The 13,935-nt window shown below is 32.3% G+C and overlaps 1 protein-coding gene across 1 annotated transcript in view; it reads left to right on the forward strand.

Annotated features, from left to right (window-relative positions):
- The window catches only part of SI (sucrase-isomaltase), an 82,164-nt gene that overhangs the window by 37,211 nt on the left and 31,018 nt on the right, over positions 1-13,935 (forward strand). Inside the window, exons 21-26 of the mRNA XM_023753914.1 lie at positions 657-745; positions 2,542-2,591; positions 3,304-3,474; positions 6,432-6,587; positions 8,766-8,966; positions 12,024-12,178. Coding sequence (XP_023609682.1) covers positions 657-745; positions 2,542-2,591; positions 3,304-3,474; positions 6,432-6,587; positions 8,766-8,966; positions 12,024-12,178 — 822 coding nt within the window. The remainder of the gene's footprint in view (positions 1-656; positions 746-2,541; positions 2,592-3,303; positions 3,475-6,431; positions 6,588-8,765; positions 8,967-12,023; positions 12,179-13,935) is intronic.

Genomic DNA, 13,935 nt, shown 5'->3' on the forward strand with positions numbered 1-13,935 from the left:
ATTTCATTATTTTGGCATTCTAGAATGGCTTACTTTAATATTATAACTGTTCTCAGAACAATGGATTATATTTTGAAGCTGTATTATACAAGAGAAACATACATTTTGGTGAGTGTATGCTGGAAGGAAGATAGTCTGTATAGAGTATTTGCCTAAACCATATAGCTTCAGGGTATTATTTTAGGTTAAAAACCTAAAATGATATTTACTTATACTAGAATTAGCTTCCTTTCTAAGATTATTAGAGATCTCATTAAGTGCTTACAAATGTTAGGCTTTTCATTACTTTGTATATAAGATGTAGCCTTGATACATTGCAATTTGTGATTAACTGAAATGTGACAAATATGTGATGTAGTAAGCATTCATAAGATATATTTAATTCTAATTGAAATATACTATTTCTGAAGTGCTGGTGTCTTAGCTTCCAAGAAATTCTGTATTTATTATATTCATTCCTTTAATTTATTTTATAATCTTACAAATTATCTCATCATTAAAAATTATTAATGAGCATAGACATGAATTTTATTAACATCTTCTCATCTGAATGTGGAATTCATACAAATCCATTAGTTTGAAATGGACATATTTAGAGGAACTTTTAATATTATAATTTATTTTTAATCATATATGCTTACAAATTTACTTAACAGCCGAAAGAACCCTCTAGGACTTATAGTTGCATTAGATGAAGGTAACACAGCAAAAGGAGACTTTTTCTGGGATGATGGAGAAACTAAAGGTAAGTTTCAAAGGGGATATGCTTCTTTTTTTATTACTGATTTCAGAGAGGAAGGGAAAGAGAAAGAGAAATAGAAATATCAATGATGAGAGAGAATCATGGATAGACGGCCATATTCATGCTCCCCACTAGGGATCCAGCCCATAACTCAGGAATGTGTCCTGACCAGGAATTGAGCCATGACCTCCTAGTTCATAGGTCAATGCTCAACCACTGAACCACGCTGTCCAGTCAAGAAGATATACTTTTAAATGCTCATTCTGATGACGGACAATTTTGACTTTATTAATGTAAAATTGCATTCACTTCAAAACTGTCACATGTTTTAATTTTTAACTCCTGTTTTTAATCTATTTTAGGGTCTATGTCACTTTATGAAATTTAACATTGTTATTTAAATTGTATTTTAATTGCAATATCGAGTCTGGTCTATTGGATCGGTGTAACTGTCTTTGACAAGTGTAGAGAGTTCATTAGATCATTCTTCTTAATTAAACTAGTTAAATCCACACGTACAAACCACATCAAATTTTCAACTGTCGTACATGATTCCAGTGATTAAAAATAAAATTTTATTACTGTAAAAACAAAGAGAAATATATTTAAAGGTGTCAAATTATTTTGTAAGAATGTTACTATACAAATGGTTCACAATTTATTTCACTTATTGTGTCTTTAATTTTATTTCATGAGTCCAAACTTGAGAATTCAATAAACCAAGAGAATAAAGAACCAATTCTTTCAAATACCTAATTATGTCAATGGACAATGAAAATAGGTGCCAAGCATTTACTACATAGAAATGGCATAAAAGTGGACTCCAGCAAACTAAATTATTTGTAAATGTCAATAAAAAATGTTGTTGAGAAAATACCTCTGCTGTTAGCACGTGGAACTTGATTTTAAGATTATCTTTGTTTCTTTAATGATATAAATATCCCAAATATATTTATCTTTTCTACTTGTAAAACTTGATATTGGTAATCTACCTTTACATAGAAGATAAATGAAAATATGAAGGTATGATTGAATCAGTCAACTAAAGATGATATCTATATAATTATGTGCTTTCAAAAGATAAAATCACAGTTTTATAAATAATTAACTTGTAAGTAAACATACAAACAACAAAATGACCTTAAATTCAGGTTCTGATTCTAATTTTATTCCCTAGGATTCAAATTATAAGTAAATTAATGTTATTGAGAGAATTGTATAAATCCTAGGATCCCCTTTATATTTTTACTCTGTTTCTTTGAAAAAAGTTTGCTCATAATTTTGTTTCTCCGTTAAAGAAAAATATTGATAAAAATTTTTAATTTTTATTAGAAGTTTTGTTTTCTCTGAATTTCCATAAACATTTCAGCAGTCTTTAAAAAATTGAACTAAACAAATGTGCACTCACTACCTTTATTTACTGGAAACTATACTACTGGGATTACTCTATTTAGAGGTAAATAAAAAGCCTTAATTTAAATGGAAAATTTGCTTTATTAATAAATAGTATTTTTTTCAAAGTTCTTTTTTGTTTCTTTTGTTAATCCCCACCCATTGATTTTTAGAGAGTAGGACAGAGGGAGGGAGAGAAAGAGAAACATGGATTTGTTGCCTCCTGCACACAGTCTGATTGGGATTGAACCTGCAACCCAGATACATGACCTTGACTGGGAATCAAACCTGTGACCTTCTGGGTCATACCATCCAGGGCCAAAATTCTTCTGTTGTATAATTGTAAAAATAGAGAAGAAATGTTAACATTACAATGTGATCTAATAACTTATTTTTTTCTATTTCAGATACCATAGAAAATGGCATCTACATTTTTTACAAATTTTCTGTTTCCAATGTAAGCATTCTCCTTGGATACAGTTAAATATATACCATATTTAAGTCTGGGTTATGTCTTTATTATGGATTTTTTGAAATATTTTTACATTGACATCCAGATTTCAATGGAAAAAAATGAAATAAATTCTGAAATTAAATTGTTAAATTATAAATAAAATGTTAGCTTACATTTTAAAATATTTAAATGTAATCAGTAATTTAATGATGATGAATTGAAGCATAGATATTTTCAGACTTTTTAAAGTATTATGTCCGGTTTAAGAAACATGCTATAGAAAAATAATCTCAACTTACCTGAATATGTTTTTATATATCAGTCATAGCAATAGTTGTCATGGATTTAAAGTGAGGATGAAAAAAAATAATCTATGGACAAGGTTACATTTTCAATAATTAATAGCAATATTTCTTGTAGGTATTGAGTTTCTTTATATATTATTTTTTATCCCAAACTAAGTTGTTCTTTAACATTTGGGCTGGAGTAGAAAGGTTATATATTAGTTGTAATCTTTGATAATAAATGTTTACAAAAAATTGAAGAGTTACTAATGGGCATATTTATATATGCTACTTGGACATGGAGAGCTGGTGGGAATGGAAGGATAGATGATTGGTTCTCTTCCTATTTCATAATTGCATTGTTATTTCATTATGTATCCAAAGACCTTCTATTTAGTATAGAATATTACATATATATATATTTTTTGCAGAACAAATTAGATATCAGCTGCACACACTCATCATACCAAGAAGGAACTGCTTTAGCATTTGAGACTATTAAAATCCTGGGGCTCACAGACAATGTTATAGGAGTTACAGTGAAAGAAAATAATCAACCAATGCAGACTCACTACAATTACACTTATGATGCTTCCAGCAAGGTAAATATCGTATTTTAATATATTTTACTTGTCATATACTCTCATATTTAACATTGCATAACCACTCAGGCTTTTGGTTTTGTGATTTTCTCTATGACATTTCTTTTCTTTTCTTTCCTTTCCTTTCCTTTTCTTCTTTTCTTTTTTTTTCTTTTCTTTTTTTCCTTTTCTTTTCTTTTCTTTTTTCTTTTCTTTTCTTTTCTTTTCTTTTCTTTTCTTTTCTTTTCTTTTCTTTTCTCTTCTCTTCTCTTCTCTTCTCTTCTCTTCTCTTCTCTTCTCTTCTCTTCTCTTCTTTTCTTTTCTCTTCTTTTCTTTTCTCTTCTTTTCTTTCTTTTCTTCTTGTGCGTCAATATTTCATTTTAGGTCATTCCAGTTTATACTTAGACTAGGGGCCCGGTGCATGAAGATTTGTGCACTGGGTGGGGAGTTGGGGGGTGGAGGGAGGGTCCCTCAGCCCAACCTGCACCCTCTCCAATCTGGGAGCCCTCAGGGAGCCCTCTCCAATCTGGGAGTTTCTGTCTGTCTTTGCAATTATATGAGCGAATTATCTGAGACCCCCAGCCCAGTTTGGTTTGTTGCTCACAGAATAATAGAGGCATTTTTTTTCTTTGCTCCATTGGTGGAGATTTCCTGGAAGTTTTAGGATATCTTCCTTTAATTTGTCCTAGACACTCTGATTTTACTTATGTCTCTCACCTTTGCTTTCCCTCCATCTCCAACCGCAACAGTAACTTGCTCTAGGCTCACTTTGCTCTAGTTTCTAGGAGATCCGTCTGCCACCAGAACTATGATTCCCAGCATTCCTGGTGCTCCCCTCCCTCTGGGCTTCTGCTTCCAGTCCAGGGGCTGCCACCAGAACTATGATTCCCAGAATTCCTGGTGCTCCCGATGCTCTGGGTTTTCCCTGACCAAGGGAGCCACATCCCTCCAAGCCTCCAGCTCTCCTGCTCTGCTCTCTGTCCAGTGACCGAGAGAGCCACATCCCCCTAAGGGAGAGACCAAAGGAGCGACCGAGGGGGCCACGTCCCCCCAAGCTGCCAGCTCTCCCACTCTGCTCTGTGTATGCAAATTATCCACAATCTTTGTTGGGTTAATTTGCATACTCAATCCTCATTGGCTGGTGGGCATGGCTTGTGGGTGTTTCTTGAGCATAGCAGAGGGATGGTTAATTTGCATGTTTTTCTTTTATTATATAGGATACCAATATTAAGGCACCTCCTTGCTACTTCTCCCTGTTTAATTTTATCTTTAATGGCACTTATCTATATCTTCCGAGTATTTTCTTATACTATTCTCCTACTCTGAACTCTAAGGTACATCTGTTGCATACAGCAGTCTAAATATTTAAGCTTCTCATTTAAGACTCTCAGGTATTGATTTAAGCAATATCTTTAATTATTCTCCCTGCTTCTTTCAAGAACTTCCATTGTCCTCAATATACCCTGTACATGTTTCTTCAAATTTTTGTTTAAAGCCCTTCTAGTACAAGACCCCATATTGTACTTTTTGTTTTTGTGAACAGGTATACTAAAGAGAAAAATAAATATGTGTATTTAAACATATCAAATTAATCTTTCATTATCTCAGCCTCCTCATTTATAACATGTGATATTTAAATCATAATGTTGCTTTGGGTAATAAATTTATGTAGTTAAATATTAAAAATAATAAATTAAAACATAGAAGTGATTTTAGAGGTATTTACTTTTCCACCACTTATATAATACTGAATTATTAGTAATATCAGCCTAAATAAATTATAAATTATTTTAGATACACAATATTTTCAGAGTATTTTTGCCTAACTCTTAAGCCTCTTGGCCCAGAGTTCTTCACTTAGGGACTTTTATAAAAATATGTATTGGCTAATTATTTTTATTTAGTAAATATAGTATAATTTGTATATTATATTCCCAGGACAACAGGAATAAATCAATAGAAATTAAATAGGACAAATTTATTTGAGAACTTTATGACTCTAACAAAGATTATAAAGATAACATAATACAAAAATATTTTATTTGGTTTTTGCAATTTCAACTTATATATGTCTATTTTTATGTTTATGTAATGATTTGAACAAATACTAGTAGACATAGTTTCCTAATTCTGAGTTTTATAAAAAATATTCCTTGAATGTAGATTTATGAAAATACACTGGTATAAAAACTAAGCTATGTAGATGAAACTTTGGGATAAATTATGTCCATGTTATTCCCAAGTTATATAAATAATAACCAAATGTAACTTTGCAATTTCCCAATCATGTAAATAATTGTGGATAGAATATGCATATATAATCTCTCTCTCTCTCTCTCTCTCTCTCTCTATATATATATATATATATATATATATCCTCATTTTTGCTTTTATGCATAATGCCATATTAAGACCCCTGTAACTTGTTCCTCAAATATTTCAAACAATGAATAAAATTTAGGACAAAATTAAAGAAATATGTATTAATAAGAAGTTTCCTCCTCAGACTCTAGGAGCCTCTGTAGCAAGCAAAGTGCTCAGTTTGTTCTTACCTTTTTCTTCCTTGAGAGACCTAACATGTCTTTCATACCTAGTACGCTCCAGGCATTATTCTAGGTGCTTTAAAGTTTACATATTCATTCTGTATAGCACCCCCTTTCAGTAGGGGTCATTATCAACATTTAAAAATGTGAAAAAGTTGATGGTAGACCATTTTCCCCAAGACTCAAGAGCATTAAATGAAAGAACTGAGAATTTAAGATAATACTTTACCTGAGTATCTATAATTCTCCTAGTTTTCCTGTTTTGAGGCACTAGCCATTTCAGTGGCATTCTATTCTATTCTTTAAGTATGATATTAAAACTACTTATGACTTGATTTGAAGAATTGCTATGGTTGCTGCATTTTATAAATGTTAAATATTTTTAAATTGTCCAATGGTCAGAAATAATCTTTAATGTTTTCTTTGTCTCCAAAGAGTCTCCTAATTTACAATCTCAAGTTTAACCTTGGAAAAAACTTTACCGTTCAGTGGAATCAAATTTTCTCAGAAAATGAAAGATTTAATTGTTATCCAGATGCAGAAGCTGCAACGCAGAAAAGCTGTGAAGAACGTGGCTGTGTATGGCAACAGGTAATAAGAATTTTAATTATGATCCATGATATGGTTTTCACATAAGCATTTCATTGTAATATTTACATATTATAATTTTAATTCTACAGCATAGAGACTAAATTCATCTGAATAAGCATTTGGGATTTGAAATTAGGAATTCTGATAGAAAATTTATCTTTATTAATTTTCCAGACCTCGCTTAGTAAATGCCAGACTGAATGAAAGTGTAAGTTGCTTTTCAGGCACTTTGGATAATATAACTTCATTTAATAAAATAGTGGTGTATCTGATGGCTGTACCTCAAAATGATCCTTGTCTTCACCCAATTTCACATTTGTACTTAATGCTGGCATCAGATCGCACAAACTCTCGAGGGTCCTATTGCTCTGATATCACTGAAACCTCAGATTTAAAAATCTCAGGTATGATGTTCATGAGTGAAGAGGGGCAGGGCTGAGTATTAAAAATAAAATAAAACCTACTCAAAGACATATTTAATTAATTAATTATAATTAATTAGGTATTATGTGGATAAACCCAGTTTTAAAAAATGATTTGTTGAATACTAAGTCTATAGGTTTTTATACTATTTCCGTAAATTATACAGCAAGATTGATTTCATCCTAACTAAAAAATTAGCAATCTTGATGAACTAACATTAAGAAAGATAAATAAGAATACTTATACAATGATAAAGAGGAATTTGTATTGGGCAAAAATAAAACTATGAGAGAGACATATATAGATTTCGCAGTTTTCTGAAGTCAATCATATTTCTGATTCTATTGACATTCAGTTTCATGCAGTTGAAATAAGTATTATAGTATTCCTATTGGTTAAGGATTGCTTGAAGCTGAGAGTATTAGAGAGCTACAATCTGATTTTGTTAAACAAAATAGGATTTTTTTTTTTTTTACAAATAAGAATCCAAGGCCTAATATGCTGAACCCTCAATGTCATCAGTGTCCTATATTTCTCATTCATTTTTCATCATCAAGCTTGTGTTATAGCTTCCACCATTATATATGCATTCCAAGTCCAGAAAGTATAAGTGCAAAGGGCATCCTAATTAATCACCTTGTACCATTTTCTTTTAAGGAGGTTTGTGGGGTCATATACAACTTCCTCAAAAGAGAACTGAAAATGTAGATGGGCACATTTCTTCTCCCAACAGAATAATAATCTATATATATATATAAAAGCCTAAGTGACCGAACAACTGGCTGCTATGATGTGCACTGACCACCAGGGAGCAGATGCTCAACACAGGAGCTGCCCCCTAGTGGTCAGTGCGCTCCCACAGCAGGAATACCGCTTAACTGACCCATGGGCACCAGACGCAGGGCTTACAGCTGGTGAGCGTCGCTGTGGTGGAGCAAGCTTCCCAATTGGGACTGACTAGGCATGAGCCTGTGGCAGGCGCAGCAGGGCCGGGATGAGCGGGAGTGGCAGGCAAGAATGGTAGGCGGAATTGGGCTGCTGGTTTCGGCCCAATCCCCACAGGCCACACTGAGGGACCCCACCAGTGCACGAAACCGTGCACCGGGCCTCTAGTTTAATAAATAAGAAAGATTGGATAATGGATTGTGGTAAGGCAACTAGTCGTTAGTGCCACAATTATTGTTTTTCTTAGATCCTATTTTTCACCCCTATGTAAACCAATTAGCTCTGATCTTTGATCAGTATTTTTATTTCAAGTACTGGTCCAGATGTAATTCACCAATATAAGGACCAGTCATTAAATAAGAAATAATATAGTTCTGCATAAGTAGAAGAAAATAATTTTAAGTACTTGCCCTTTTGAGATTTGTTGCAGAGCTGTTTAACACACAAAAGGCAATAGTCAGTATGAAGAGAAAGAACATGCATGGATCAAAATTTATGAGTCATATACTTAATTTTTGCAAAGACTACACAATCATTCTATTTTCTGAGTTGAAAATAGAAATTTGATCCTTCTGCTATACTGGTCTGTCTTTAGAGTTAAAATACAAATATCTTATATAACATTTTAGTACATGGTATCTTTGGTTACATAATAGATATTTCATATTGCTACTGCAATTTCACTTTATATTATACAATAAAATCTGTAAAGCAAACAAAATGTGATTAAGCATGTTTACCTCACATTTTTGAAAGCCAAATATTACAATGCTTACAGTGTCTGTCAATAAACATATATTGTGTTTTCAGACTATGTCCAGAGCACCTGATTGTTACTTTCCTAGAAATGACAACCCTTATTTAGTCACTTCAACTGTGTATTCACCAATGGGTGTAACCGCTGACCTCCAGCTGAACACTGCAAATGCTCGAATAAAGCGACCTTCAGAACCCATCTCAACTCTTCGTGTGGAGGTGAAATATCACAAAAATGACATGCTGCAGTTCAAGGTATGTTTAGTATAAATAATTAAGTATTATTAATTGGATTGATGACTTATTTTTCTATAAAGCTTATAGCTAAATGCACATTAAATAAAGTTCTGATTTATGTTAACTTTGTGAATAAGCATATAGTAGTAATTTTCAGGGTGATTTGAGTGGGCTAGAAGGGGGAGAAAGGGATACCTGTAATGTTTTCAACACTAAAGATAAATTTTAAATATATATTTAAACCAGTGGCCTGGGAGCACAAATTCATGCACATTGAAAGAAAATTAGAAGGTGGCCGGCAGGGCAGAACTGGGCGAGATGGGCCGGATACGCCCTGGACCCAACCTCCCATGGTCCCTCCCTAGCCAACTGCACCTTGGGCAGCACCAGGGCTCGAAGGGCATCTGTGGAGTGACTGGGGTCCCTCTGGCAGGTGGGGCCCCTCAGTCTGGCTGTGAGAATCAGGCCAAAACTGACATCCCCTGAGGGGTTCCTCAGTGCGAGAGGGCACTCTGCAAAGTTGCTGTTGTAGAGTGTGGAACGCAAATGCGAGAGTGCAGTAGATTGGATGACAGTGCCCCAGCAACAACATAACCCATGGCCGAAGGTGGAATCACAGAATCACATGGCCCTGCGAGGGATCGGGAGCCCTCCTCTCTGGTTCCGGGGTGTGCCACCTGAGAACCACCTCTGCCAAGTCACTGCAGCTCTGCAGCTCCTGCGTTGAGTGTCTGCCCCCTGGTGGTCAGTGTGCGACATACCTACCGGCCGGTTGAATGGTTGCTTAGCCTTTATAAATTGGCTATATATATTGTACATATATATGGGCCATGGATAAATCACTTAGACTGCACTATGTTGCTAATATCATTAAAATAAGCAAAATAAAAAAAGCAAGACAGGATGCTTACTATTTCCATTATTTTTACATAGTTATCTAAATTTTCTGAATAATGCCTTAAGACATACAAAAATATTCAAATTTCTTTCAAAAGTTACACTTATATGTATATATTTTTTTACTTAAGACATCTAAAAATCCATTAAAAACAATAACACTATTACAAATAATAAGATCAGCAAAATGACTGTATATAAAATGTATTTTTAAAAAATCTTTTACTGTACTCTATCATTCACCATCTAGAAATTAAAATGGTGGCAAATCCAATTAGCAAAATCAAAGGAGAAGTATAGTCATATAAATACTAAAAATATTTAAATCATAGAATTGAGTTGACTGTCTATAAGAAAAATAACTATTAAAAAGTGTTGATAGATATTAAATAAGTACTGAGAAATCCTGAGAATAAATTTTTAAAAAGTTAACTCATTTTTATCAATTGATGCTTTTAAATAGTTTTCATAGAAATCTCAATGGAATATTATTGGAAACTTAATTTAAAAAAACCTTTAATTTACCTGGAAAAGTAAACATATGGCAATGACAATATTTAAAGTTCATCTAAAAAAATAGATAACATTTACAAAATTAAAACAGCATAATTGCAGTTAGAATAACTTCTCAGTTTATCATAAAGTGATGACACAAAATATAACTGTATGTGTGTATATATATAACATATAATGCTATATATATATATATATATATACATATATATATATATATATATAGTTTTATATATATGTACTAGAGGCCCGGTGCAAGAAATTCATGCACAGGTAGAGTCCCTAGGCCTGGCCAGAGATCAGGGCCAATCGGGGCCTTCTGGTTGCCTGCTGGGGCCTTCCTTCTGGCTGCCAGCTGCCAGCCGGGGCCTTCCTTTGTTCCATGACACCCCCTGGTGGTCAGCACACATCATAGTGAGCAATTGAACTCCCAGTCTCCCGATTGAACTACCAAGGGGGACACTTTGCATATTAGCCATATATATATATATATATAAATTAAGTAATTCAAACATAAGCTCAGAAAACAACTAGCTGCATATTTATCTTGTATCTGGCTAGTAAAGATCTTTCAAACCATAGATATAAAGACATAAAACTCATAGATAAAAATCTATGTATTTCCTAAGTAAAAAATTATGTTTCAACATTAATAAACACTATAACAGAAAACAAATAAAAAATGGATAAATATCTGACACCTTGGTCATAAAAAGTAAGCAATTTCAACTTATACAAACAAGAAAAATATCAAGATCTAAAAACAAGCATATAACAGAAGAAGAAATAATAATTGGGAATAAAAATATTATAATACTTATACTCATTGACCAGAAGAATAAAAGACAAATTCAAATAATGGGAAATCTCAATGTTGAATAATCATGTGGAAAAACATTGGTCAACATTATCAAGGAAATAAAGGACAATTTAGAACACAAACACTTTTAACATACCATAAAACAGTATTAGAGCACACATTTTGGTGAGAATATTAATTAGTACACTAATTCTGGCAAACACTTAACAAATAGATATCAAAGGGACCTTACAAATATTAGTATACTCTTACCTAATTCTTTACTTCTAAGAAATTACTGAGGAAATGAAGGCATGAATAAATATAAATTTACATTAATATGTAGGATCACACATATGACAAAAATATTGAAACAACTACTGTGTCTAAACAGAAGTGGAAAATAATTTTGTATCTCCATAAAGAGACTATTTAGCTCTAAAAGATGATTTTGATGATTTATCATTATGTAGAAAAAATTGCAAAATTTAAAAAAGCATAAAATACAGTAGGTAATTTGATCTCATTACCTGTTCATGTATGTATATGGGATTGGATATACATGGTGTCCCCAAAAAGTGTATACAAACTGTAATAGCTGATAGCTTCAGATTCTATTACATTTTGAAAATGAAATGTATTTTAATAAACATTGCCTTTAGAGTGTGTATACATTTTTTGGAATATATATATATATATATACACACACACACACACACACACACACACACATATGGGCCATGGATACAGAATTAAGAATTATATAAACAAGCATACTATATATGTATTATTATTATACTATATATATATTATTGTTTGAGCCATCATTTAATTTTTTTAATATTTAAATACCATCTCAGCAATAGATTTATGACCCGAAAAGTAAGAGATATGAAGTTCCAGTACCATTAAACATTCCAACCACGCCAACAAGTACTTATGAAAATAGACTGTATGATGTTGAAATCCAGGAAAAACCTTTTGGCATCTGGATTCGACGAAGAAGCACAGGAAGAGTTATGTAAGTGATTGAATTATTTGAAATGAACAATATCTTGATTTTATCCTAGGAGGGGAAAAGAAAGATGATTATTTTCACAGCCTTCACTGTGCTAGAGTATCATCATACTAAAAATGATATTAGTCATATCAAATAAGTTGACTTACTTTAACATTTTTAAAAAATATATTTTATTGATTTTTTACAGAGAGGGAGAGGGATAGAGAGTTAGAAACATCAATGAGAGAGAAACATCGATCAGCTGCCTCCTGCATACCTCCTACTGGGGATGTGCCAGCAATCAAGGTACATGCTCTTGACCGGAATCGAACCTGGGACCCTTCAGTCCGCAGGCCAATGCTCTATCCACTGAGCCAAACCGGTTAAGGCATAACATTTTTAACTTAAACAATTAGAAACTAATAGGACTATCATTAAGGATTGCCTAAATGTCATTTACAATTTGGATGTGATTGATTTTTATTATTACATATTAAGACTTATTTTTCAAAGCAAGTTGAGAACCAAGCCAAGACTCCTCTTGAAAATCATGATGAGTTTTAGCAAAATAAGTAATTGGAAATTTGTTATGTAAATATTTTATTAGACTTTTGTAATCAAAGTTTAATGGTCCTGGAATTTGATTGAGTTAATGTTATTTCTGCTAGGCACTAATGAAAGAAAATTAATATACATGCATCTAGATATTTTTATATCATAATGAATAAATTTAAGAAAAAAGTTTTGTTTTTTTGTGTGTGAAATTCTCTATTTGTAGAGAATTATAAAATATTAAAAGATACTTTAATGTAATTTAAACTTCCCATGCTATCTCTGAGAAGATGTTGACCAGATGTTTTCACAACATATTGTCAGAATGGATACAAATAATAAAGAAAAGTATATCTGTATTTTTTAAAAAAAATTATGAGAATGATTTTGTTCCAAAGGTTAACAAACTCAGCCATTTTGTAAAAAAGTCCTGGTGCAAAATTATACTTATCATTATTTGAGAATCATTATTACTTAGTAAATACTTGTTCATAATTAATATAAAAATAAAAAATGTCCCAAACTCTTTGTAATACTTATACTTTCTTACACTGCCAATCCTAATTATTTTCCTCCTCTATGTTCTTGCAAAGACTAGAAAAAACAATACATTCACTGCAACACATTTCTTATGGATATTTTTTTAAAACACTGATTTTTATAAATACAAAAAGAAAATTATTGGAATATTAAAAAGGGAGAATTTTAAATTAAAGTATCAATTATGCCTTATAGTTTTGATATCTTTTTATTCTATATGTAGAAATATTGATTTTTTTTATTCTATATGTAGAAAAAACATTACTGGGCTATCTGAAGGTAACAGGTTTCTAGGACCTATGTTACTTCCATATCATATATTATTTATAACTTCATATTAATTTTATTTTTAAAAGCAATATATTTATTTTTAAAAGCAAGATAAACATAGCCTCAACCAGTTTGGCTCAGTGGATAGAGCATCGGCCTGCGGACTGAAGGGTCCCAGGTTTGATTTTGATCAAGGGCATGTACCTTGGTTGAGGGCACATCCCTAGTAGGGCGTGTGCAGAAGGCAGCTGATCGATGTTTCTCTCATCAATGTTTCTAACTCTCTAACCCTCTCCTTTCCTCTCTGTAAAAAAAAAAATCAATAGAATATATTTAAAAATAAAATAAAGAGAAATAGTCACATTAATCATATTATGGTTCACTGTATTGATAATGGTGAATATGTGAAATATATT

This window comes from Myotis lucifugus, unplaced genomic scaffold (genome assembly GCF_000147115.1).
Source record: "Myotis lucifugus unplaced genomic scaffold, Myoluc2.0 scaffold_53, whole genome shotgun sequence".
NCBI classification, from domain to species: domain Eukaryota; kingdom Metazoa; phylum Chordata; class Mammalia; order Chiroptera; family Vespertilionidae; genus Myotis; species Myotis lucifugus.